This window comes from Petromyzon marinus, chromosome 37 (assembly GCF_048934315.1).
Source record: "Petromyzon marinus isolate PM22_M1 ecotype Great Lakes invasive population chromosome 37, UKy_Petmar_22M1.pri1.0, whole genome shotgun sequence".
NCBI classification, from domain to species: domain Eukaryota; kingdom Metazoa; phylum Chordata; class Hyperoartia; order Petromyzontiformes; family Petromyzontidae; genus Petromyzon; species Petromyzon marinus.
Window position 1 is genome coordinate 20,672,295 of NC_133703.1, and position 27,270 is coordinate 20,699,564.

The 27,270-nt window shown below is 53.9% G+C and overlaps 1 protein-coding gene and 1 long non-coding RNA gene across 4 annotated transcripts; one reads left to right on the forward strand and one right to left on the reverse strand.

Annotated features, from left to right (window-relative positions):
- Positions 1 to 10,150: 10,150 nt before the first annotated feature.
- On the reverse strand, positions 10,151 to 22,682 carry LOC142930192 (uncharacterized). Of its 2 annotated transcripts, none has more exons than XR_012946253.1 (3): positions 22,574 to 22,682; positions 15,296 to 15,537; positions 10,151 to 10,805 (listed from the first exon to the last, which is right to left on the reverse strand). It is a non-coding gene; the product is annotated as an uncharacterized LOC142930192 (long non-coding RNA). The 2 variants fall into 2 exon arrangements; XR_012946254.1 differs by lacking the exon at positions 10,151 to 10,805 and adding an exon at positions 13,896 to 13,975.
- On the forward strand, positions 15,536 to 26,451 carry LOC142930191 (uncharacterized). Of its 2 annotated transcripts, XM_076072421.1 has the most exons (3): positions 15,536 to 16,786; positions 20,239 to 20,486; positions 22,557 to 26,451. In XM_076072421.1, the coding sequence occupies exons 2-3, from the start codon at positions 20,276 to 20,278 to the stop codon at positions 24,479 to 24,481; spliced, it is 2,136 nt and encodes a 711-aa protein (XP_075928536.1). In that variant the 5' UTR covers positions 15,536 to 16,786; positions 20,239 to 20,275; the 3' UTR covers positions 24,482 to 26,451. The 2 variants fall into 2 exon arrangements, with proteins under 2 accessions (XP_075928536.1, XP_075928535.1); XM_076072420.1 differs by lacking the exon at positions 15,536 to 16,786 and having other exon boundaries at positions 18,785 to 20,486.
- Positions 26,452 to 27,270: the final 819 nt, after the last annotated feature.

Consider the following 27,270-nt stretch of genomic DNA (forward strand, 5'->3'; position numbering starts at 1 on the left):
TACCACCTCACTTTGTTTGGAAGTCGGGAGAGGTTGCATCGATGGAAATGCGGATTCCTTGCCCGCCACGGTAACGTGGATATTCCAACACTGGCCGAGACACCATCGGACATCAGTAGAACATAAATTAATCATCCTCATCAGCAGTAGCAGCAGAAGCATTAGCAACAGCAGAAGCATCATCAGCGGTAGCAGTACGGCATAGTAACAGTGTCAACATCGACAATCCATGTACATCTTCTGTACGCCGCAGCACCATTCTCCTCCCATCAACCCGTCTCCCTCTCTCTCCTCCCATCAACCCGTCTCTCTCCTCCCATCAACCCGTCTCCCTCCTCCCATCAACCCGTCTCTCTCCTCCCATTAACCCGTCTCTCTCCTCCCATCAACCCATCTCTCTCCTCCCATCAACCCGTCTCTCTCCTCCCATCAACCCGTCTCTCTCCTCCCATCAACCCGTCTCTCTCCTCCCATCAACCCATCTCTCTCCTCCCATCAACCCATCTCCCTCCTCCCATCAACCCATCTCTCTCCTACCATCAACCCGTCTCTTTCCTCCCATCAACCCGTCTCTCTCCTCCCATCAACCCGTCTCCATCCTCCCATCAACCCATCTCCCTCCTCCCAACAACCCATCTCTCTCCTCCCATCAACCCATCTCTCTCCTCCCATCAACCCGTCTCCCTCCTCCCATCAACCCGTCTCTCTCCTCCCATCAACCCATCTCTCTCCGCCCATCAACCCGTCTCTCTCCTCCCATCAACCCGTCTCCCTCCTCCCATCAACCCGTCTCCCTCTCTCTCCTCCCATCAACCCGTCTCTCTCCTCCCATCAACCCGTCTCTCTCTTCCCATCAACCCGTCTCTCTCCTCCCATCAACCCATCTCTCTCCGCCCATCAACCCGTCTCTCTCCTCCCATCAACCCGTCTCTCTCCTCCCATCAACCCGTCTCTCTCCTCCCATCAACCCGTCTCTCTCCTCCCATCAACCCGTCTCTCTCCTCCCATCAACCCGTCTCTCTCCTCCCATCAACCCGTCTCTTTCCGCCCATCAACCCGTCTCTCTCCTCCCATCAACCCATCTCCCTACCCCTCCTCCTCCCATCAACCCGTCTCTCTCCTCCCATCAACCCGTCTCTCTCCTCCCATCAACCCGTCTCTCTCCTCCCATCAACCCGTCTCTCTCCTCCCATCAACCCGTCTCTCTCCTCCCATCAACCCGTCTATCTCCTCTCATCAACCCGTCTCTCTCCTCCCATCAACCCGTCTCTCTCCGCCCATCAACCCGTCTCTCTCCTCCCATCAACCCGTCTCTCTCCTCCCATCAACCCGTCTCTCTCCTCCCATCAACCCGTCTCTCTCCTCCCATCGACCCGTCTCTCTCCTCCCATCAACCCGTCTCTCTCCTCCTCCCATCAACCCATCTCTCTCCTCCCATCAACCCATCACTCTCCTCCCATCAACCCGTCTCTCTCCTCCCATCAACCCATCTCTCTCCGCCCATCAACCCGTCTCTCTCCTCCCATCAACCCGTCTCTCTCCTCCCATCAACCCGTCTCTCTCCTCCCATCAACCCGTCTCTCTCCGCCCATCAACCCGTCTCTCTCCTCCCATCAACGCGTCTCTCTCCTCCCATCAACCCGTCTCTCTCCTCCCATCAACCCATCTCTCTCCTCCCATCAACCCATCTCTCTCCTCCCATCAACCCGTCTCTCTCCTCCCATCAACCCGTCTCTCTCCTCCCATCAACCCATCTCTCTCCTCCCATCAACCCATCTCTCTCCTCCCATCAACCCGTCTCTCTCCTCCCATCAACCCGTCTCTCTCCTCCCATCAACCCATCTCTCTCCTCCCATCAACCCATCTCTCTCCTCCCATCAACCCGTCTCTCTCCTCCCATCAACCCATCTCCCTCCTCCCATCAACCCGTCTCCCTCTTACTCCTCCCATCAACCCATCTCTCTCCTCCCATCAACCCGTCTCTCTCCTCCCATCAACCCGTCTCTCTCCTCCCATCAACCCATCTCTCTCCTTCCATCAACCCATCTCTCTCCTCCCATCAACCCATCTCCCTCCTCCCATCAACCCGTCTCCCTTTTACTCCTCCCATCAACCCGTCTCCATCATAATTATCCACCTCCCCCCATCAAGCCATCTCCCTCCTCCTTCTTCCATCAAGCCGTGAATCTCCCCACCTCCCTGCCGCCTCCCCCCATCCCCTCCCGCACCCAACCCCTCTCCATCACGAATCCATTCGGCATCGAGCGAGCTAGGGAGAGGGAGAGCGTGGGAGAGCGAGAGCGAGGGAGAGCGAGCGAGGGAGAGGGAGAGAGAGAGCGAGGGAGAGAGAGCGAGGGAGGGAGAGAGCGAGGGAGAGAGAGAGCGAGGGAGAGCAAGAGGGAGAGCGAGGGAGAGCGAGCGAGGGAGTGAGAGGGAGCGAGGGAGAGCGAGAGAGAGAGCGAGAGGGAGAGCGAGGGAGAGCGAGCGAGGGAGTGAGAGGGAGCGAGGGAGAGCGAGAGAGAGAGCGAGAGGGAGAGCGAGGGAGAGCGAGCAAGGGAGTGAGAGAGAGAGCGAGGTAGAGGGAGAGCGAGGTAGAGGGAGAGCGAGGTAGAGGGAGTGAGAGGGAGCGAGGGAGAGCGAGGGGGAGAGCGAGGTAGAGGGAGGGCGAGGGAGAGCGAGAGAGCGAAGGAGAGCGAGATGGAGAGCGAGAGGGAGTGCGAGGGAGTGAGGGAGAGTCACGGTGAGAGAGGACGCGCTTCGTTTGAGCTCCCCGTGGTAACTTTATAAATCTAACATACCCTCTTCTAATTAATTTATTTTCTTCAAGTTTTTACTCAGCAGGAGTAAGTATTCTGCCTTTTGCACACAGAAGTAGTACTTATTGTGTGTTGCTCTATTTTTCTTTACTTTTTTTAAGCTTAACAGTTCAGGGTGAGGCCATAGCCTTTTGAAACACGGTGGTGTTTCTTAGGCGATGGGCTCAATCCCATAGTTAATTAAAGCATCGTTTTCATACTTTACAGGTATTTTTTTATACTCTACTTATTGTTCCTTTATTCTTCTGCTTATGTTTTTAATCTCAGTTTACGAATCTCAGACTATTTGAGATTTCTTATAACTTGCATTTTGTGTGAGCCACGTGGAGTCTTCTGCACTGTAGCGCAGAAATTTAAGGCCACACAAGCAATTGTTTACTTTGAGGCTAAAGCAACCTATTAGTTAATGATTCCTTAACACACTGCGTTTTTTTTGTTTGCCTCCACGAGTGTGCAAGGACTCTAAGTTATATTTATTTAACGATGAGTGAATGTATTTAATAAACACATTTTTCTAAAAAGTAGATTTGTTTGCAAAATACATTCATTTATTTAACACGCAAATTTATAATTAGATATCACTATCAAATTATCTTTTTTATTTACTGCTTCATAATTTATTCCATAAAAATAGTTTATTGAATACATAAATATATATCTTTCCTTTCTTTTTTTCTTTCATAATTTTCTTAAACGAGGATTCTTTATTCATCCTCAGTTTACATTCTCTCAAGGGGAGCTCTGTACAGAAGCGCAGCACCACAGTCAGGTAGAAATTGAAGGCAGCAGGAACAAAATGGCCACCTACGCAAAGGTCGCAGCTGCCAATCTGCCTGGAGTCACGAGGCCCCCCACTAGGGCCTCTGCTCCAAGGCCAACCCCCCCCCGAGCGCACAGCGACCACTGCCGCTGCGCGAGAACGGCATCCGCTGCTACGCCTCGAGCTCCGTCACGATCGAGGCGTACGTCGAGGCCCCGGCCGCCATCGTCCCGCCAGCCACCATCACCCACGCCTCGAAGGTCAGCGGGAAAGCCGTCTTCTTCCTGACGACGAAGAAGGTGGCCGATGCGGCCGTCGAGAAGGGGGTGACCGTGGGGGGACTCTACAGAAGGACCCGGATCTGAAGGGTCAAATTCAGAGGAGGAACCCCTCCCAGACCTCGAACAGGAAGAAGCAGTGAAACCCCCCCACACTAGGGGAGGAATCAGAACAGCTGCCAGACGCCGAAGACGCGTTTTTTTCCTTCCCGGACGCCACGCCGAGTGACGTGCGGGTGGCGAGGAAGAAACCCGCCAAGAGGAAGAAGCAGCGTGCGTCTGGGGAAGGGTTTCTACAGCAGGAGACCGTGGACGATGAAGGCAACATCACCATGGAAATCGACCCGTCTACTGTTGTCATAGAGACTCACTCCCCACCAGCTATACATGAAGCCCTTGACCAAGAGGAAGACGTTGGCGGAGAGACACTCACCAAGGGCAAGGACGAAATGGATGGGAATGAGGAGGAAGGTCCCAGTCCCACTGCTGATCCAAAACCAGCGGAAGAGACACCGGGCCATCCACCCGAAGAGCCTGAGCAGGAGCCATCCCAGGTCATCCCTGACACCGGGGGAGAGGACGCCGCTGGGCCATGTGCCAGCTCAGCCGCTGCAGCTCTTCCAGCGGAGCCGGACGCCGAGGAAATCGATTCAGATCGGGACGACTGCTTCAGCATGGGGAGCGAGAGCAGCCAGGGGTCTACACTCCTTGACCCTCAGACTCCCCTGATCTCCTCGGAAGATCTCTGGAAATTCCTCGACGAGACCAACATGAGGAAGGACAGAGCAGACATTGCCTTGGCTCGATGGAAGGACAGCAAGGCAATAAAGGCCTCTGTGACTCAAGCAGAGAGACTCCTTGCCAAGCAGAGACTCGAGTCCCGGGGCAAGGAGAGGGCAAAGCTGAGATTTTTCCGCAAACAAATTATAAGGTGGGAGGCCACGGGGGAAAGGAACAAGCAATGCCTTTGTACATCGGCTCCCTGAACGTGAACGGGTGCAGGGAGGCAGTGCGGAGGTTTTCCGCAATGTCTCTTGCGAGGAAACACGCTGCCTCTGTCTTCTTCATACAGGAGACGCATCTCACGGTCGAGGACGAGGATGACTGGAGGAAGGAGTGGGGAGGGGACTCCTTCTACAGCCACCTTGACAACACCTCCTGTGGAGTCGCGACCCTGTTTGCTAAAGGGTTTCATCCCGAGCTCATCACCCACACCGAAGTGGTGAAGGGAAGGCTGCTCGCGGTAACGGTCAGGGTGGGCGATGTCACCACCCACCTACTGCACGTGTACGCGCCTGTGACCAACAAGGAGAAGATCCCGTTTCTGCACGTCCTGAGGAGGCACCTGGCCAGGATCCCGGACGACGAGTGCGTGATTGTGGGTGGCGCACAACTGCACACTCGGCACTCTGGATCGTTCGGGGGGACAGCCGGGGGGAGTAGGGCCTAAGAGGGAAATGCAGGGACTCCTGGAGGACGCCGCCTTGGTGGATGTGTGGCGCATACATCACCCGGGCCAACGCCAGTTCACGTACACGAGGCCGAGGCGCGATGGCTCGGTGACGCAGTCCAGGCTCGACAGATTTTACATCTCTAAGAGCTTTGTGACGTGCGCCATAACGTCTGGCATCAGGACGGCACCCTTCACGGACCACAACCTCATCGTGCTCCGTGTCAGGCTGGAGAGGGCCCGTGAGGGCGCGTCTCACTGGCATTTTAACAACTCACTGCTCGAGGATGGCACCTTCTTAGAAATGTTCGAGGACTTCTGGGAAGAGTGGCGAAAAACCAAAACGCAGTTCGACTCTCTGGCCCAGTGGTGGGATATGGGCAAAGTGCACACCAGGCTGTTGTGCCAACAATATACCTGGGGGAGTACCAGACTGAAGAACGCGGACATCACCGACATGGAAGCCCGAGTCCTCAATTTGGAGGGTCGCCTCGCCGAGGACAGCGACCCTGCTCTTCTCCAAGAATACGAGGAGAAGAGGGAGCGTTTGAAAGGGCTACATGAGGAGCAGACGAGGGGAGCGTTTGTGCGATCCCGGGTGAAGCTCATCACGGACCTCGACACGGGATCCCCGCTTTTCTACTCCCTCGGGAGGCAGAATGGGAGACGCAAATCCATGGAGTGCCTCTTTAATGGTGACGGTGTCCTGGTGCACGAACTCCAGCAGAAGTCGACCATCATCAGAGACTTCTACGGCAACCTGTTCTCCCCTGAAGAAACATCGGAACCGGCCCAGGCGGAGGCATAGAGTGGTCTACCCACCCTGGGGGAAGACGGGAAAGAGCTGCTAGAGCAAAAGCTCACCAGGACTGACCTTGACGCAGCCGTAAGAGGACTGGCCCCGAATAAATCCCCAGAGTTAGACGGGCTAACAGGGGAGTTTTACGCCGCTTTTGGCCATCCCTGTGGGAGGACTACAGAGAGGTGCTGGAGGAAGCCTCAGTCACCGGGGTGATGCCTCAGTCTTGGAGGAGAGCGGTGCTCACTCTGCTTCCCAAGAACGGAGACCTGAGGCACCTACAAAACTGGCGTCCGGTGTCCCTCCTGAACACAGACTACAAAATATTGACAAAGGCTCTCTCCCTGCGACTGAAAGGGGTGATTGCACAAGTCGTAAACGGGGACCAGTCGTACACCACCCCCAGACGAACCATCCACGACGGCATCTTCCTGGTCAGGGACCTCATCGCAGTGTCCCAGAGGTTGGGCATCCCAATCGCGTTTCTGGCTCTTGACCAGGAAAAGGCTTTTGACAGAGTGGACCACAAGTACCTGCTGGGAACCCTCAAGACCTTGGGTTTTGGGGATGCCTTTGTCCAAACGATCCGCCTACTCTACACCAAGGCGGAATGCATGATCAAGATCAACGGCGCCCTCACTGCCCCGGTCAAATTCGAGCGAGGAGTGAGACAGGGATGCCCATTGTCGGGTCAACTTTATGCCCTGGCATTAGAGCCTTTCCTGAGTCTCATAAGGCGGAGACTCAGCGGCCTGGTGCTGAGGGAACCAAGCATCAAGTTGGTCCTGACGGCATATGCCGACGACGTCCTCCTCATCCTGCGCTCCTTGGCTAATGTTGCCCTGCTGCATGAGTGCCAGGAGGTCTTTTCGAAAGCCTCGTCATCAAAAATTAACTGGCAAAAGTGCAGCGGCCTGCTGGTTGGAGTGTGGGACATGACCAAGTGTCCCGAGAAGGCAAAAGCCATCAATTGGAGCACAACATCGCTGCACCACCTGGGGGTGTTCCTCGGACCAGAGGAGGAACCACCGCAGAGGAACTGGGTCGAGCTGGAGGAGAAGGTGAAGGAGCGGCTGGCCACCTGGGGTCGCCTGTGCAAGTTCCTCACCTTCAGGACAAAGACGTTGGTGGTGAACCAGCTGGTGACGTCCATGCTGTGGCACCGACTCTTCTCCCTGCACCCCCCCATGAGCCTCGTCAACGCACTTCAGAAGCGAGTCCTCGACTTCTTCTGGTCGGGTGGAGGACACCGGGTCGCGGCTGGGGTCCTGGCCCTGCCACTGGACGAGGGCGGTCACGGGCTGGTGTGCGTGCGGAGTCAGCTGGCCACCTTCCGACTGCAGGCAGCGCAAAAGTTCCTGCACGCCGCCCCTGCACCGGCCTGGAGCGTCACGGCCTCCTTCCTCCTGAAACAGCTGGGGGGTCTGCAGTGCTCCAAGCAACTATTCTACGTGGACCTGCAGGGCCTCCCACTGGGACAGCTGCCACCCTTCTACAGAAGCGTCCTGCAGACATGGAGCTCCCTCGCCGTCAGGAGGCTGAACCAACCGCAATCGGCCGAGGATCTGGTCTTCGAACCGATCCTCAGGAACCCACAGACAAAGCTGCCATCCACCACCACCACCCCTGGCATGGAGAGGTGCCTCGCCAACGCGCGGCTCACCAGGATGGGGGATCTAGTGGAGCCTGAAACACGGGGCCGGTGGCTCGGACCAGCAGACATGGCCGTAAAGACAGGGCTGCAGTCGCTCCGGGTGGCTGCCCGGATCCTGGCCGAAGCCAAGGGGGCCTTCGCAGCGGCAGCGGGGAGAACGCCCCCCATCGGCGTTGGGGATGACGAGGCCCCTCTCGATCTCCCTCCACCGGAGCTCTCCATCGTGCCACTGCATCGCCAATGCCGACAGACGAAGGCGGATCACAACCTGTGCCGGCTGGAAGACCTGCCGGAGGGGGCCTTCGCCAACATAAAGAGGAAGGTGCTCTACTCCTACATGGTCCAGTTCCACCAACAGGACACCCTGAGGAGCCACAAGGACCACGCCTGGAGGAAAGCCCTGCCCTGCGTCTCTCCGGAGAGGCCTATCTGGAGGCAACTCTACTCCAGCCCGACGTACAACCGCATCGGCGACCTCAGCTGGAGCATCGCCCACGGCACCGTCACCACCAACGTCTCCCTGGCGCGCTTCACCGACACGTCCCCGGAGTGCCAGTTCTGCGGTAAAGTGGAGACGGTGGCGCACCAATACGTGGAGTGCAAGAGCCTGGACTCGCTGTTCAAGGTCCTGAGAAACATCCTCCTAAGGTTCAGCCTCCACTTCTCCCCGACGGTCCTCATCTTTGGATACCCGAAGGGCGACGGACCCCAACATCTTCAGGGGCTGGTCAACGTGCTCTTCGGCTATGCCAAGCTCGCCATATACAGGGCGAGGAAGGTGGCCCTGGAGGGGCAACGTCCAGCCAGCAGCCTGGGCATCTTTCGCGCTCTGGTCGGAGCCAGGGTGTGTGGGCCGGAGTTCCGCCGTGCGTGGCTGACCCACGCCGTGCCGGCCTTCAAGGAGCAGTGGGCGCTGGAGGAGGCCGTGTGCTCGGTGGCAGATGACGGAGAGCTCTGCATGCAGATCTGAGCTACCCGTCGAAGGCCGTTTGACTGTGGGAAGGGCTGCGTGCAGGTGCAGCACTTGTCGTAGTTATAAAGAAAAAAGAGAGAGAGCGAGAGAGAGCCAAATGGAGTAGGAAGAGAGGGGGCAGAGAGAGAGGGGGGGCGGAGAGGGGGGTAGAGAGAGAGGAGAGGCAGAGAGGGAGGTAGAGAGAGGGGGGCAGAGAGGGGGGTAGAGAGAGAGGGAAGGGGAAAGGAGAGAAGAAAAATAAATAAAAAATTGTTGGGTCTTTCATTTAAAAGAGGGTGGGGGGGGGGGTTTACATAAAGCAAAGCATTAAAAAAACAAAAATACGAAATGATGAACGGAGCAAAGTGCCTACTACACCGAGCATCTTCTTGTTTCCTCTGATCGTAAAAAAAAGAGAGAGAGCGAGGGAGAAGGAGAGCGAGGGAGCGAGGGAGAGGGAAAGAGAGAGGGAGAGCGAGGGCGAGGGAGAGCGAGGGAGAGCGAGAGGGAGAGAGAGAGAGAGCGAGAGGGGGAGAGAGACAGAGAGGGAGAGAGAGCGCTGCATGGAGACGTGAGCTACCGTCGGAGGCCACAGGACTGCGAGGAGTGCTGGGTACAGATGCATCACTTGTCGTAGTTTAAAAAAAAAACTTACATAGAAAACAAGGGGAACATAGACTTGTGACTTTTAAACAACTTTTTATTGCCTCCAGCAGCAACAGCACTGGAGGCGACACCGATATGAAATTACACAAAGTCACCAGCAACACAAATACACAAAGTCACCAGCAACACAAATAATCGCTATAAATCCACGCGCTGTGGCGCTAAATGCACCGCGCACAACACGAAAGAAAAGTCACGTGGTGGTGGTGGTGGTGGTCATCGCGCACGCCACGGTGACGAGCGAGCGCCTCAGAAGGTGAACATAGCGAGAGACAGTAGGGAGAGGGGGTAGAGAGACAGAGAGGGGTGGTAGAGCATAGAGAGAGAGAGTAGTGAGAGGGGGGTAGAGAGAGGGGGTAGAGAGTTAGGGAAAGTGTAAGGACGAGGTGCAGAGCGTGATCCTTCGTGTTGATGTTTGTGTCTACGAAGAAAGTAGCACAGATTGATTTTGTTGCACAATGGGAAAGGAGTGGAGGAGGGGGGAGCGCATAAAGCAAAGCAATGGGAAAAAAAACAAACACAAAAACGAAATGATGAACGAAGCAAAGTGCCGACTAAACCGAGCATCTTCTTGTTTCCTCTGATCGTAAAGGAAAAGAGAGAGAGAGAGAGCGATGGGGAGAGAGAGCGAGGGAGAGAGAGCGAGAGAGCGCGAATCTTTCCGTCCGTGACATTTAAGTGATGTTCAAAGTGACAGTGGTGAGCTCGGAGTCTTCTTTTCTCACGGTGACCCCCTCCTCCCCTCCTCCTCCTCCCCTCCCCCCCTCCCGCCCCTCCGCGTGGTGCGCGAGACCCCGGGATCGGAGCCGAGGAGCTTCTCGCGGGTGATGGATGCGAGGTCCCCATCACCTGCCAAGCGCGATTGTGTCCACGCTTTGTCCATCTCAGTGGTTACTGGCTTCTGTTGCTGTTATTATTATTAAAGTCCTTCTCGATTGATGCGCGTATATATTATTTAGAAAGGTCAAAGGTGAATGAGGCCGTGCCATTGCTCACTCACTCCTCTGCTGGCGGAAGCGCCTCCTCCTCCTATTCCTCGTCATCCCTCTCGCATCAACCCTCCACCTCCTCTTCCTCCTCCCTCTTCCTCCTCCCTCCTCCTCCTACTCCTCCCTCCTCCTCTTCCTCCCCGCATCAACCCTCCACCTCCTCTAGTGAACCCTTCGAACAATCTATCCTTGGCCCCTACTCTTCCAACGCTGGCCGCCCGTGCTGGCAGGGCACTTGACCCCACCACTGGCGACCTGCAGCCCATCGACTCGCTGTGGTGGTGCTGGGTGGAGAGAGGTCTGCGGGTGGATGCGGAGGTGGTGGGGGAGATTATATAAAGATGTTCATTGTTTCGACTGGAGGTCGGACCGGCCAACTCTGCAGAGAAAATCCGTTGTGCTCGCCATGACCCCACGGCAGTGGTCACTGCAGCGTGCTACCTATGGGCAGCACCGTCGGAATCAGAATCAGAATATTTATTTATACTGTAGGAGGATGAAGATATTTTTCACAGATGTCCAAACGGGGCACGTACGAACGTTACATTAACAAACAATACAAAAAGAAGCACACGGCAGCACTGCAAAAGGTAAACAGATCACCCCGACACAAACCAATACAACTCTAAACCTTCCCCATCCTACCAGGCAAAGCCCACCGAGGTAGCAACTTACTGTTTCAGAAGCCACCTGGCCACAACTCATAGCTCAACAACAAAGTGGCCCCCATCATTCGGACATTCATGGCACCAGAATAATCTGAATAATCTCAATGCGCGTTTCTAAATGTGGATGGGGAACACCACAAAAAAAACACACCCGGAGGACCCCATGGAGCGTGCGCGTGCGGTGCACGGGGCAACTCACCCCCTCCCCCCCCCAGAACGCGGGGTCCAGGGCGGTCGCCGCCATTCGCCATACCCTAGGCACGCCTCAGCATCATGGCTCCCTAAATCGCTCGCTACTGTTGCAGCTCGCGACCGCTGTGGACCCGCCACAATTCCCAGTTCGACTCCCTGCGAGGTGACGAGGTGCAGTGAACTCACCGCAAGGATTACTGCATCCATCTGTGCGGAGCATTTAAACTGTTGTTACCCCCCATCGTGAGCTGCATCGTCGTCGTCGTTATCAGCCTTGGGCGGACGGGCAGTGCTGTCATACGCCGCCCGATGCCACGAATCCCGCGGCCCCAGTTCGATTCCCGGCTACGAATAAGATCCATCGGTCGCGAGTGATATCCAAACCGGTTCGGGTTATCCCTCTCGCCTACCCCAACCCGCACTGAACCAGCGTGGTGAAGTATGGGCAACCAAACCCCCGCGATCGGAACGACGTGGGGAGACGTTCATCCCATCAGTGGATTGACAAAAGGCCCCATTGTTGTGGTTGTTGTTGTTCATAACAGGCAAGAGAAATATACAAAGCGTCCCTCCGCCCCGTTGGAGGGACGCGTTCTGCCCCAGACAATGGTGGAAATTCCACAGTCCCATCCCGGGGGGGCGCAGGATGGTAAATTTCAAATATAGCCACTGATGTCTTCCGGCAAAGGGGATGCGTGGTAATCGTGTTCCTTCCTCTCCTCCGTTGAAGAAGCGCAGCCCACGGTGTGTTTACTGTGCGCTCCATAGTGCGGGTTGCATGGTGACACTCGTCTCTATGGGCCTCTACGAGTCTCTATATATCCCTATGGTTCGCTATGGGCCTCTACGAGTCTCTCCTTGTCTACACGAGTCTCTGTGCATTTCGACGCGTTTGTGTCGTCGTCCGCGCCTTTACTAAACGGTCCTAGAGTTTGGCTTGCATGGCCACGATCGCACCACCTGCTGTGACTCGCGTCTTTTATTTTCCATCCATTCGGGAGACGTGTGCATCTCTGTGTGTGTTGATCTTCTTTAGCACCGTACGTAGCCGACCCGCGCTAATCGGACAACAAACTGAAACACACGAAGCGGTTTCAATTAAATCGTTGATGATTTAAAAAATGCATAGCTCCAGTGGCTTCCTAATATCGGAAGGAAGAGCGTTCCCGACGGCCGCAGAAGCGCATCTGAAAGCGGCGCACGATGCGCTGTCCGCCTTCTTTGTCCGACGGTTTGCCAAAGAGCCGCTGCGAGGATGACCGGAGTTCGCGTGATTGTTCATGGACCTCGACGAGAGCAGCGAGCTATTGTCGTGGTTCATTTGTGGCAAACAGGGCATCGGCCCTGGGGTTGATGTCCTGATGCGCGTTCATTCAGTTTTATTCAGTTTATTTTGATACAGCCCTGTGAGCCATTCGGCTCTTGAATCGGGTGCAACCACAACAAACAAACAAAACAAAAACACGAACAAGAAAAACATCTTAAAGTGACTATGTGTTGACTGTGCAAACAAAAAATACATGGGAAAATAACAGCAAAAATATTCCTGAAAAAAGCACCGTACACCAACGCTGTGTACAAAAAATCCCAGTGGGATGCAAGTCAAACAACAACAACAACAACCACAAAAACTTAGATTAAGGCCATCAGTCTAACTCCGTACTACAACAAAACAAACATGTCCAAAACAAAAAACGTTTTCCAAATCACCAAAAAATAAAGCCATAATTGCAACGTAACATTGATCACAAGGACTGTGACCGAATTTTTACAATAAACTACATAAATAACATGTAACACCGAATCCTAGAGCCATAGCTGGCTGCATGAGTTACTCCACAACAACAGAAGCATCAGTCGGAGTATCACATTTTTCAATGCACCTTTAAGATCAGCACGCTAAATCAAAAAACAGATAATACTTTGCAGCGTCATCCGGAGCGAAACATTTTATTTTATATTACGCCAATGAATAGCAGTTCATGATCTCCGCCACCAGAGAGTCTTCAGTGAGAAGGAGGAGGAATGTCAAAGCCAGGAGGTGCAATGATGGTTGCGTCTCGAGCGAGGAGTTTATGGTGGACGCCGGCGTTGTCCCACTCACGTTCGCCTGTTCAAGAAGCGAGCTGGGAGGGTGGTGGGGGTGGTGGGGGCGGTGGGGGTGCCTCCGCTTGTTGCGTTAAAGCCCCGTGACGATGGCTGTAATCTCTTCGAGAGGAGGACAAACGCATCGACTGTCTAAACGAGACCATAGAAAGCGCCCAGATGCCGGCGGTGATGGTGCTGGTGGTGGTAGTGCTGGTGGTGGTGCTGGTGGTAGTGGTGGTGGTAGTGCTGGTGGTAGTGGTGGTGGTAGTGGTGGTGGTAGTGGTGGTGGTGGTAGTGGTGGTGAGACTGTTCCAGGCTCATGTTGATTTTATTTAACTGGGTGAGAACTCAGGGGACCAGGATAAGCGTCTCGTTTGCACGAGTGAACTGGGTCACAAGTTTGCCCGTGGTGGGGGGTGGTGGAGGTGGTGGAGATGGTGGGGGTTGTGGGGGTGGTGGGGGTGGTGGTGGTGGAGGTGGTGGGGGGTGGTTGTGTAGGGGCCCATATTTGCTGCTCTGTGCGCATGATCCCAATTGAGTGGTTTTGCGGGGTAGTTTTCGAATTCCTCCTCATCCAGGTTGTTCCCGCTCTGGAGACACGAGGTTTCATCACCGCTGCCGCAAATCAACCTTGGAGGCCGAGTATCGGCCGTGTGGCAACACCTGTACGTATGTACATATATATACACACACATATGGTGCTTCAATAAAAATGTAAAAACTTCTGAGAATTTGCGGCAATGCCACTAGAATTGTGCTGCTGCCTCCGGGCTCTGGAAGCCACCTGATGAAGATTCCAGGGCACGCGTTGACAACGATGGCGAACAAGTGGGAGACTCTTTGACTTCTTTAAGCTATTAACATTACATTTGTTATCATGTTACGGTCTATTATCCGTTCTTCTTCCATTCAAAACGATAGTCCCATATCAGTGTAAAAAAAATGTTAAGCACCCTGTATATTTTTTTTATTTAAAGCTTTCGTGACTGCAGGGATTCATATTCTTGGTTCTTTCGGTAAAGTCACGTAGAAGGGAAACAATAAAATAATAAAAATATAAAACAATAAAATTCTCACGACGTTTCGACTGCAGCACAAGCAATCATCATCAGGTGTGAAAACCACAGCAAGAAAAAAAACCGCCACTTTTTTCAAATTTTCTTGCTGTGGTTTTGACACCTGATGATGATTGCTTGTGTTGCAGTCGAAACGTCGTGAGAATTTTACTGTTTTATACTTTTTATTATTTTATTGTTTCCCTTCTACGTGACTTTACCGAAAGAACCAAGATTATGTTTTTTTTTAAGTTATCGATTTGGGCTTAAGGGAACATCCACGCGTTATTCATTCATGTCAAAATCTCGGGTGTGCGCTTAATCCGCAAATCGAATAAACCGCACACGGATAATAATCGAGCCTACTGTACATACACACATGGCCAGGGTGTCGCACGTATACACACACACACACGCGCACGTATACACACGCGTATGCATAACAAGCTCCAGCGGCATGAATACTCGCCGTGTTGTGACCACACACACACACGCGCACTGCAGGTGTGCGTAATGATTACGGAAAACACGAGCGATAAGGCCCCATCATCCCCTGTAGGTCATATCCGACTGGACGAAAACAACGAGCTCACGTCATAGGAATGTGGAATTTCCAGCCCAACGCGAACTCCGATCATCCTCGCAGCAGCTGTGGGGTCACCGCATCGCGCGGCGCTTTCAGATGCAGGTCTGCGGCCGTCTGGAACGTTCTTCCCTTCCGACATTAGGAAGCCACTGGAGCTGTGCACTTTTAAATCATCATCTAGATTGGAATCTCATTTCTGTAGAACTTGTTTTGTGTGTTTAGTTTGTTGTCCTTCCCCCGCACCTCCGATTAGCCGCGGTTGGCTATGTACGGTGCCAAAAGAAGTTCATTCATAATCATCTATCTCAATTGCGGTGTTATAGTTACGTGTATTATTCTTACCTCTGTCAAATAGTTGCATTTTCTGTCGCCCCAGCACCGATCGTGTGCTGATTGTTAAAATTTGCACACACGGTTGATGAATTGATCTGTATCCGTGCGTTTTGCGTTTTCGAATCCAAGGTCTTCCTTTCTCCTCCGCGGCGAAGTGGAAAAGCGGGACCTGGGATCGCACTCCCGACTCCGCGTGGAGTTTGTGATTGTTCGTGTGCTGCGCTGGTTCTCCGGTTTCCTCCTCCCCGTAGCTAACCAACAACAACAACAACGACACGGGTTAAACGTAACTGGTTCTGGCAAGAATACTCGAGATGTGAAGATATTAAAACGCCAAATAGACGCCTACCGCAAGGTATCAAAGTAACTGTTAACCACACGTGCTCGTGGTAATACTACTGCCACCTGACGCAAATCAGGTGGCAGTAGTATTGCTCATGAAGTGCCGACGTATTTGCGAAGCGGCGTAAAAGTGGGGAGCGCAGAGACGTAAACCGGGGTTATTTTGTCGTCTCTAAAGCGCTATGACAGAGGGATGGATGGGGGAGAGGTGGCGGGGTGAGGGGAGGTTCCCTCCCATCTCACTAACAACAGCCAGTGCCGGATGATCCTAGTAGCAAAAGTAGCTACGTATGTAGTAGTAGCTACTACCTGTTTTCGTCGCTGTCTCTCTGTCGCTGTGTGTCTGTCTCCGTGTACCTGTGTCTCTTTGCGTGTCTCTCTGTCTTTGTAGTAGCTACGCGCCCCGCACTTTCAAGGGCCCCGCGCTAAATGCTTTCAAGCTATGAATTCCGTACTCTTTGGTTCTATTCGGTAAAGTCACGTAGGTAAAAAATAAAATAACAAAAATCAGTCACGAAAGCTTCAAATCTAAAACTATGAATTCCGGTTCAGTGATTCTGCACTTGCTCTATTACTATAGTACTATACCGCCTTCAACTTTTACGAACGACTGGGTGTTTAAGGTTAGCGACTTGTATTATTTGGCTGTATAGCAAATACAAAATATTTGACTATGCAAGTAAAAAAAATGAGGTGTTTTAATATTTACGGGTTTTATTTTGTAATTTAGGCCCCCCCTTTATAACAACTCGTGCTACAGGCCCCGCACTAGCTTCATCCGGCACTGCCCACACCCCAGCACACACCAGGCCTAGGCTACATCACCGACGGGCACAAGGCACGTGCTTCGCTTTGTTTTGGCCCAAACACCGTCGCGAGAGATTGTGTACGGCTCGCGCTTAGCCGTGGGATCGCGTTCGCATTCAGCCAGAGTCACTGAGACTCGAACACCGCTGACCGGTGTTCACGTGACGTCAACGAAATTCGCGACGGCCACATTCGTAAGCCGAGTACTTTATTTTGTTCGTATTATTTTTAAACTAATTCTTTTAGACGATGACTGTGGTGAACAGGCGAAGGCGCAGCCCCGCAATTCCCTGCTGACGCCGCTGACTGTTGGGAAGGGCCTGCACGCTGGCGAGACGTCTTTGGATAGAGGTGGGAGCCACCCACACTTTACCCCACTGTTACGCAGTCACCTGCCGATCGACTCGCTGTGGTCGTCGACCCAAGTTTACAGCTGGGCGGGTGGACTCTGAGTGGACGAGCATCATTAGGCGTTACGATGAGCATGACTGCTAGCCCACCAGTAACATCATTATCATCATCACCATTATCATCATCATCACGACTACCATCATCATCACTAGTACCATTATCGCCACCATCATCATCGCCACCATCATCATCATCGCCACCACCATCATCACCACCATCATCATCGTGACTATCATCATCACTACTACCATCATCATCATCATCGCCACCACCATCATCACCACTATCACCACTAGCATCATCATCGTGACTATCATCATCACTACTACCATCATTATCATCATGGCCACCATCATCATCATTGCCACCAATATCATCATCGCCACCATCATTATCATCGCCACTATAATTATCATCATCGCCACCACCACTATCATCATCACCATGATCATCATCACCACAATCAACACATTACCATCACCACCACCATCATCACCATCACCACCACCATCACCATCATCGAGCAAGCAAGGTACCAGGAGAACTGTGACCGACTGTGGCGAGACGAATGAGCCTCGTGTCTGAGTGAAGTCGCAGACCCGGACAACAATTTACTAATTTGGTCGCCTTACTCGAGATCTGCAGTGCACTGCCGAGGAAGACCGCGATATGACAATTGGCTAAACATGTCCCCCCCACCTGATGACTGACGCTTGTGTTGCGCCCGAAACGTCGTGATTTATTTTATTTTATACCTACGTGACTTTACCGAAAGAACCAAAGAGTATGTCCCGTACCCCATATGTGTGAAGATTGACTGCGTTCATGAACAGATTATTTGGTGGTTACCGCTGATGCTTTTTCCGTGGTGCCCACACAATAATAATACCAACACATTGTGTCAACAATACCATGAGTCTTGACCTTAAATTAAACAATGTAATGCGCGACGTTTCGGGCTATGGCTCTTCTTCGGAGTTATCAACATCGTCATAGTGTAGCGGTAAGCGCGCTGCGCTATGAACCTGCCGACCCGGAATCGATTCCCGCTCACGGCCAACACCAGTGACGATTATCTGAACCGGTCCCAGGCCTCCCCTAGGTCGACTCAGCCTCAAATGAGTACCTGGTGCGGTGTATAAACATCGCCACTGGGGAGACAACGGCGGTCGGGCGTGGTGCTGGCCACCCACCCCCTCGTGTACCGTTCTGGGTTTCATAGGTGCTCGCTAACAGCACTTGCCCCTACAGTCTGTTAAGGCTATATGGGGGATCTTTGTTTTGTTACTGTCACTGTTTGATTATACAATAATAGTTCGTTGTCCTTTAGGATGATACCACTTGTTTTTACGTCTTTGGGTGCGCGTGTTGAGACGGGTGGGGGCGCGTGGAGTGGTGGGGGGGAGGCGCGTGGGTGGGGTGGGGTGGGTAGTTAGTGGGGAGGGTAGCCGGTGGGGAGGGTAGTTGGTGGGGAGGGTAGTTGGTGGGGAGGGTAGTTGGTGGGGAGGGTAGCCGGTGGGGAGGGTAGTTGGTGGGGAGGGTAGTTGGTGGGGAGGGTAGTTGGTGGGGAGGGTAGTTGGTGGGGAGGGTAGTTGGTGGGGAGGGTAGTTGGTGGGGAGGGTAATTGGTGGGGAGGGTAGTTGGTGGGGAGGGTAGTTGGTGGGGAGGGTAGTTGGTGGGGAGGGTATTTAGTGGGGAGGGTAGCCGGTGCGGCGGGTGTCTCGCTGCAATTAGCGGCGGCAGAAACGTGTTGACGAGAAAGTAGTAGAAGTAGACTAAGAGAAAAAAACAAATCCTCAAATATTCTTAGTTTTTTCGGTAAAGTCACGTTGAAGAGAAACAACAAAATAATAAAATATATATAACAATAAAAAAATTCTCACGACGTTTCGACCATAACTCAAACGGTCATCTTCAGGTGTGTTGTAAACCAACACAGGGGTAGTTGTGTTGTAAACCAACACACCTGAAGATGACCGTTTGAGTTATGGTCGAAACGTCGTGAGAATTTGTTATTGTTTTATATATATTTTATTATTTTGTTGTTTCTCTTCAACGTGACTTTACCGAAAAAACTAAGAATATGAATTACTGCAGTCACGAAAGCTTTAAATCAAAATTTAAATCCTCAAATGTTTTGCCTTTCAAAATGAAATGTATGCAGCTGATTGATCGCCAAGCGACGTCCTACGACTCCCCCCATCCGTCCGTCTGTCGGCTGGGGTTTGTGATGCGGAGTTAGCGATCGCCTATCAAGGTCCAAACACGACGAGCACCTTGTCACAGCAGGCACTCGCGGTGCTGTGCGCTCTGCGAGTTGAAGAGCGACTGTTCATATATGCTGTGTGTGTGCGTGCCTGTTGAACTTCCTTCGCACCGTACGTAGCCAACCGTTGCTAATCGGAGGTGCGGGGGAAGGACAAACTACACGCAAAAAGCAGCTAAAACATAAAATGAGTTTTCAGTCTCGATTATTTCAAAGTGCCACAGCTCCCTTTGGCTTCCTAATATCGGACTGAAGAACGTTCCAGACGGCCGCAGAAGCGCATCTGAAAGCGCCGCGCGATGCGCTGACCACCGCCTCTGTTCGACGGATAGCCAAAAGCCGCTGCTGCTGCGAGGATGATCGGAGTTTGCTTGATGGTTCGTGCTCCGAGACGAGATCAGCAAGATAGTGTGGTTCATTTGTTACTGATGATGATGTTGATGATCGTACTGCTACCAATGATTCCGCTGATTGTGTTGCTGCTGCTGATGACGATATTACTGATGTTACTGATGATTGTGATACTGCTGATACTGACGACAATGCTACTGCTGATGATAACGATTATGATTATGCGTTTGAAGGCAATAATGCTGCGACTGATGATGATACTGTTGATGATGGCTATGATAATGATGCTGCTGCTGCTGATAATGCTACCGCTGCTGTTGCTGCTGCCTATGATGTTACGACTGCTCGTGATCATGATGATGTGATCACTGCTATGATGATGATGTTACTGATAATGATGATGTTGCCATTGCTGCTTATTATTGATACCGCTGTTACTGCTGCTGGTACTGCTGCTGATGATATTATTGACACCGCTGTTACTGCTGCTGGTACTGCTGCTGATGATGATGATACTGATGCTTCTGCTACCGATGTCGCTGCTGCTGATGATGATAGCGACGTCGATGATGCTGATGCTGCTGATGGTGATGATGACACTGATGCTGATGACACTGATGATGATAATGATACTGGTGATGATCACACTGGTGATAATGACGACGTCCGTGATGCTGATGATGATGATACTAATGCTGATGGCACTGGTGATGATGATGATCATGATGACACTGATGATGATGACACTGATGATGATGATATTATTGTCACGCAGGCCAGAGCCAGTCCACGCTTTGTAACCAAACTAAGCCATGTCGCCTCTCCATCCTACCGCCATCATCACCACCACCACCATCATCACCATCACCAACCTCCTCCTCAATCTTGCTGTCGCAACGAACGGACATCCACAACAACAACAACAACAACCACAACAACAACAAAGACAACAGCAGGGGGAGAATGGAACTTGCCTGCCCACCCTCTGTCGCTGCGAGGGCGTCTGTGCGGAAGCCCTGGCCGGTGAGCACATGAGCAGCCACTCCGCTCCCGAATTCTCCCAGCCGCAGCGCATTGCCGCTGTCCGTCTGTGACAGGGCGGCTGGGGGCTGGAGGGGTGAGGTTTTGGGTGGTGGACAGGACGACTTTGACAGCGAGGCACTGAGTGCGAGTCGTGAAGTGCGCGTCGCTCCCTGGGATGTCTCGCCGCAGGCAATGGGGTCCTCAGACAATGCGGCCCTCAGACAATGCGGCCTTAAGACAATGGGGTCCTCAGAAAATGGGGTCCTCAGACAATGCGGCCCTAAGACAATGGGGTCCTCAGACAATGGGGTCCTCAGACAATGCGGCCCTCAGACAATGCGGCCTTAAGACAATGGGGTCCTCAGACAATGGGGTCCTCAGACAATGCGGCCCTAAGACAATGGGGTCCTCAGACAATGGGGTCCTCAGACAATGCGGCCCTAAGACAATGGGGTCCTCAGACAATGGGGTCCTCAGACAATGGGGTCCTCAGACAATGTGGCCTTAAGACAATGGGGTCCTCAGACAATGGGGTCCTCCGACAATGCGGCCCTAAGACAATGGGGTCCTCAGACAATGGGGTCCTCAGACAATGGGGTCCTCAGACAATGCGGCCTTAAGACAATGGGGTCCTCAGACAATGCGGTCCTCAGACAATGCGGTCCTCAGACAATGCAGTCCTCAGACAATGGGGTCCTCAGACAATGCGGTCACCAGACAATGGGGTCCTCAGACAATGGGGTCCTCAGACAATGCGGTCACCAGACAATGGGGTCCTCAGACAATGGGGTCCTCGGATAATGCGGTCCTCAGACAATGGGGTCCTCAGACAATGCGGTCACCAGACAATGGGGTCCTCAGACAATGGGGTCCTCAGACAATGGGTCCTCAGACAATGCGGTCACCAGACAATGGCGTCCTCAGACAATGGGGTCCTCAGGCAATGTGGTCCTCAGACAATGCGGTCACCAGACAATGGGGTCCTCAGGCAATGGGGTCCTCAGACAATGCGGTCACCAGACAATGGGGTCCTCAGACAATGGGGTTCTCAGACAATGCGATCCTCAGACAATGGGATTCTCAGACAATGCGGTCCTCAGACAATGGGGTCCTCAGACAATGCGGTCCTCAGACAATGGGGTCCTCAGACAATGCGGTCCTCAGACAATGCGGTCACCAGACAATGCGGTCACCAGACAATGGGGCCCTCAGACAATGTGGTCACCAGACAATCCGGTCCTCAGACAATGGGGTCCTCAGACTCTGTGGGCCGCATTCACCGCAGTGCCCTCGTGCTCTCTCTCTCTCTTTGTTCTTCCATGAAACTCGGAGGAGACGGCGACTCCCCCCGCCACCTCCCCCCACCTCCCCCCACCTCAGCCCCGCCCCTCCCGTCCTCACCTCCACCCCCACCCGCCCGGCGCCACTCTCTTGTTGCGCGACCTGCAACGTGAACGCGACTGTCGCTAAGTACCTCCCCAAGATGGAGCGCAACTTGTCAGGAATCCCGTGCGCGCGCGTGGGGGTTGTTGTTGCTGTTGTTGTTGCTGTTATTTTGTTGTTGCTGCTGTTGTTGCTGTTGTTGCTGTTGTTTTGTTGTTGTTGTTGTTCCCTTCCTCGTCTCGACTCGCGAGGGAGACAGAGAAAGCGGCCTCCAACGGCCGCAGGACAGCAGCCAAGCGTCGTGAATTTTCACTTGAAACTTTCGTGACCGCAGGGATTCATATTCTTGGTTCTTTCGGTAAAGTCACGCAGATAGAAAATAAATTAAAAAGAATCAAATAAAATGAAATGTAAAAAATAATTGGTGGTGGACTTTTTGCTTTTATTATTTTCAATCTATTATTTTTTACTCTAATTTAATTTATTTTTATTATTTTTTTCCATCTACGTGACATTATCGAAAGAACCAAGAATATAAGCGTCATGACACCCACCGATTGGAACGCGCGCATTCATTACCCTCCCCTACCCCCATAAGCCCACCTCGCCGTCACGATCCACCTCGAGTCGCCCTCATCCCCTCCGACTCCCTGGTTCGCCTCCCTTCTCGCAAAAACCCTCGCGCAGCTCCCGCCAGCCCCTACCTGGCGTCGCTCTTCACCTGCTTCCGCTCGTGCCCGTCCCTCCACCTCGACGCCACGGCCGCGCCGGGCCCCCAGGCCGACCGCGGCCTCCTCCTGCACGCGTCCGCCTGCTACGTCGCTGCGGTGGACCCCACCGCCCTCGGCGACCTCCGGGTCCTCGTCGTCTCCGACTGCCGCTTCGCGTCCGCCGCGGTGCTCCTCTCGCTGCTGTCGGCGCGCGCCGCACGCCTCGAGGTGCTCGTGGTGGCCGGCGAGGGGTCCGGCGCTCTCGGCGGGGAACTGCGAGCGGGAGTCTTGTCGGGGTTCCCGAACCTCGCCACGCTGGGGCTGCCCCGGTGCGGCGTTGAGGCCGTGGGGTATGGCGCCCTCGAAGAGCTTCCCAGGATCAGGAGGCTGGACCTGAGCGGCAACAACGTTTCCTCCTTCTCCACCGCGTGGTTTGGTGGTGGTGGTGGTTGTGGCACCAGCGTGCTGACGACGGCGAACAGCAGCAGCAGCAGGAGTAGTGGCGATGGCAGCGGAAGCAGCAACGTCACCATCGCCACCACCACCACCACCATCAGCAGCATTGATAACATCAACACCACCATCGGCCCCATCACCACCAACACCATCGATGGCATTGACACGACTAACACCACCACTACCAAGACCACCTCCGCTAGCGCCACCAACAACATCACCATCACCACCACCAATAACATCAATACCACCAACCCAACCATCACCACAATCAACATCACCACCGTCAGCACCACCACAGCCACTGCCTTCACCACCGGCACCCTTACCACCACCCCCATCACCTCCACCAACGCCACTAATATTATCACCACCACGCTCAGCACCACCACCACTGCCAGCACGCCTCCCAGCACCACCACCACCACCACCGCCACCCTCACCGTGGACCTCAGGGGCAACCCCCTGTCGTGCGCCTGCCTCTTCCGCGGCATGCGACGCCGAGACGCTCGGCAGCCGACGCCGCGCGTCCTGTGGGACAGCGCCCGCTGCAGCCCCTCGACAGACCCCTTCTCGGCCGAGTCGCCGCTCCCCGACTGCGAGGCGCCCTCGTTCCTCGCCGCGTACCAGGAGGTGGTGGCCGAGAGCCGCGGCGCCGCGCGCCTCTCGTGCGCGGCCCGCGGCGTCCCGACCCCGAGTCTCTCGTGGCTGGACCCGCTCGGAGTGCCGTTCGGCGCCACCACCGCGGTCACCTGCGTCCGGCGAGGCCCGTGGACCTCAAGCACCGTGACGCTCGCCACGGTGAGCGCCGCGTCCGCGGGGCTTTACGCGTGCCGGGCGTCGAGCGCCGAGGGGGCAGCCGCCTCGCTCGTCCGGCTCACCGTGGCGAGGACGGAGGACGAGGGCACGGCAGTCGCGCTGGCAGCGGGCGGAGCCCTCCTGGCCGCGTTGGCCGTCGGCTTCGCGCTCACGAAGCTGCTGGTGGGCAGGAGGAGGGTGGCCGAGGCGATGGCGGTGAGGCGCGGCTGCTGCTTCCAGTACTGGAAGAGGTTCGGGAGTCCCGCGACTCAGCCGAGGAGGTTCCATCGCTTCGTGGACACGCCGAGCATCATCGCCAGGTCGCGGAACGCCTCGACCGCCTCCGACTCGATGCCCACCGCCGTGAGGTGCAGAGCGGGGAGCGGTCACGCGGGGAGGCGCGCTGGAGAAGAGGCCGCGGCGGCGGCGGCGGTGGCGGTGGCACCGACCGGAGGTGCCCACCCGACCGGAGGTGCCCACCCGACCGGAGGTGCCCACCCGGCCGAGCTCAATGAGTTCCAGCTGGGGTTCGAGAACCCGGCGTACGTGGACGTCAACGAGCCGTCGCCCGGTCCGTCGGCGGGAGACGCGACGGACGGCCCGGGAGACGTGCACCCCGGGCAGGGTGCCGACTCGACGGAGGTGTGACCGGAGCCCCGTTGCTCCCCGGCGCGGTGCGAGATCGGGATGGCGTGGGGAGCCCGCGGGTGGTGCCCGTCGTTTAGGCGGGGGGGGGGGGTCTGGGAGCCATCGTGGAGGAGAGGCTTCAGTGGAGATTCGAAACGTTGCCCCGATTGCGCGAAATCAATCGGTCGTTTGTTGTTTAAACATCGCAGGGGACTCGGTGGCGTCAACGGTCGCTCAACGCAGCAGCGCCTCGCGGTCCAGACGTCGCCGGTTGGATTCAACTTCCCGGCGCGCCAGTTGGAACGATGGGGGCAAAGTTCATACATCCCCCCCCCCTCCAACCCCCCCCCTCCAACCAGCAGTGGATAGATCCAGGGTGATTAATGGTGGTGGTGGTGACGATGATGATGATTAATTGAGACTGAGATGTATCCAGCGATTGCAAAAAACGAGGCTGAGGAATTGCACGTTAAGCGATTGCGTACAGGTGATGTGTCACAGGGCTTCACTACAACACCGATTGCGTACGGATGATGTGGCCCAGGGCTTCACTATAACACCAATGACGAGGCCTGTGTGTGCCTGACGAGGTCAGCTGTGGGGTTTTGCAAGCGCCTAGAATGACTTTGGTCAAGCTCCGGAGGTGTTTGTTGCTAATCATAAATAAAATATGAACAAAATATAACAGTTGAGGACACAATAGGGAGAAACAAAAAATATATATTATTTTTAAACAATGCAGAACAATGAAGGAGCGGTGGCGCAGCAGTTAGCACACTGCACTATGAACCAACTAAGTTCAATATCCAATCGCGGTAAATATCAGCGGGTAAAATTAAGGGTGAGGGTAAGTGGTTCGGATTTACGAGTTTGGGTTCATGTTATTAAGTGGAATGTTTATAGGTTATGGTAACTGGGTAGGGTTAGTGTTAGAGATCGTCTTCTGGTTAGTGTCATGGTGATTAGCGTTAGGGGGTCAGGGTTCAGAGTATTGATGGGGGTTAGGATTTTTTTTCGTGGTCAATGTTAAAGATATACTTAGCGGTAGTGTTAGGGTTATAAGCTTAGGGTGAAGGATCGGCTTTCATGGGTTCGTGTTAATTTAAATTATTGCGATAATTCCGGTGTAATTGTAATTCGGGTTGGGCGCGACAGTTTATTGGGGTTTAGAGGTTAGCGTTCAGATTACATTAAAGGGTATGGGGGTTAGGGTTATGATTTGCATTTAAGAGGATAGGGATGTGAATCGTGTTCGGCACTCGGGTTGTGCGTTTGGAGTTCTAGGAAGCGTTAAGGGGTATGGGAGGGGGGTAGTGTTATCGGGGTAATGCTTATCCTTTTTTTACCTTTGGGGTTATCACAGATTATTTGCGGTTAAGGTTACTTACGGGTGAGGGTTCGAGGTTATGGATCCGCGGTGTGGTTTCACGCACGTAGTGTTATAAGGGTAAGCGCCGAGTGTTAACCCCCCACCCCCCTCGTTTGCCGTACCGAACCTTCATAGCTGCTGCTCGCTAACAGCACTTGCCCCAACAGTCCGTTAAGGCTACACGGGGGATCTTTGTTGTTCCTGTATAACTAAAGGGGATATCGGGGGCCGAGGGGGAGGGGCTGTATATGAGGGGCCGGCTGTCATCACCCACCCCTTCCCTCCCCACAGTTGGATGAGCCAATGTCAATGTCTCGTTCAAGATCTGCCTCCCTTTACAATCGTACGATGCCGAGGGAATTGAAATTCTGGAAGGAGAAGAAAAATAAAAAAATAAAAACCATGCCGAGGGAATTGCAATTCTGGAAGGAGACGAAGAATAAAAATTAAAAACCATGCCGAAGGAGAAGAAAAATAAAAATTAAAAACTAAACAATCCCTTTGAATGTGCCGCAGCGCGCGTGAATCACGGCGTCTCATCTGCGTGAATGAATGTCTTAATTATTACATTTTGCACAGCGGTTTATATTTATATTAAATATATATGCTTCATTCAGAAGTGTATTATTATTGTCTGTCAGGTTTAATTGGATTATAGCTGGTAGCTGAACAGGAAGGGGGTGAGAGAGCGGAAGGAAGGTGGGGTGGGGGGAGGAGCGGTGGCGCAGCGGTTAGCGCACTGCGCTACGAACTCGGCGGAGCCCCGAGTTCTATTCCCGCTCACGACCAATAACAGTGACGAATCTGTGACCCGGCTCTGGGCCCTTCCCTAATGAATACTTGCTGCGGTGTGTAGTAAACATCGCCATCGGAGAGACAAAGACGGCCGGGCGTGGTGCTGGCCACCCACCACCTCGTGTGCCGTGCCGGCCTTCATAGGTGCTCGCTAACAAGCGTCTGTTAAACGATATAATGGGAATCTTCGTTTTTGTCTTCGTGGCTTCCTCCTGTGGGGGGGGAGGGGGGAGCGGTGGCGGCAGAGACCCGGCAGAGACCCGGAGCGGGTCGTGGTGGAGATATTTGACCATACTTCACCGCGGGGAGCACAGAAGTACCGAACAACACTGGGCATTGCTGGACTGCCCGCGACTCGGCCTCAAATTGAGTTTTATTCTGCTGCGATGTGTAAACATCGTCACTGGGGGAGACAAAGGCGGACGGGCGTGCGTGGTTACTGGCCACCCACCCCGTCATGTGCCGTGCCGTGCCGGCCTTCATAGGCCCAGCTTGGCCCCAACAGTCTGTTAAGGCTACACGGGATGATCTTTGTCCTGTAGAGATATATATATATTGGCTCGGCTTGTTTGTTTTTAATCCAGCCACGGTCTACAGAGCACCGCGCCGCGCAGACCGAGGGCAGCTGAGCTCTCGTGGAGTCGGA

Excerpts from the sequence above, each read along its gene's own strand:
- LOC142930191 (XM_076072421.1), top strand. The coding sequence starts at position 20,276 with ATGTCGCCTCTCCATCCTACCGCCATCATCACCACCACCACCATCATC. Across the intron at positions 20,487-22,556 it reads CTGTGCGGAAGCCCTGGCCG|CTCCCGCCAGCCCCTACCTG; the intron begins GTGAGCACATGA and ends ACCCTCGCGCAG.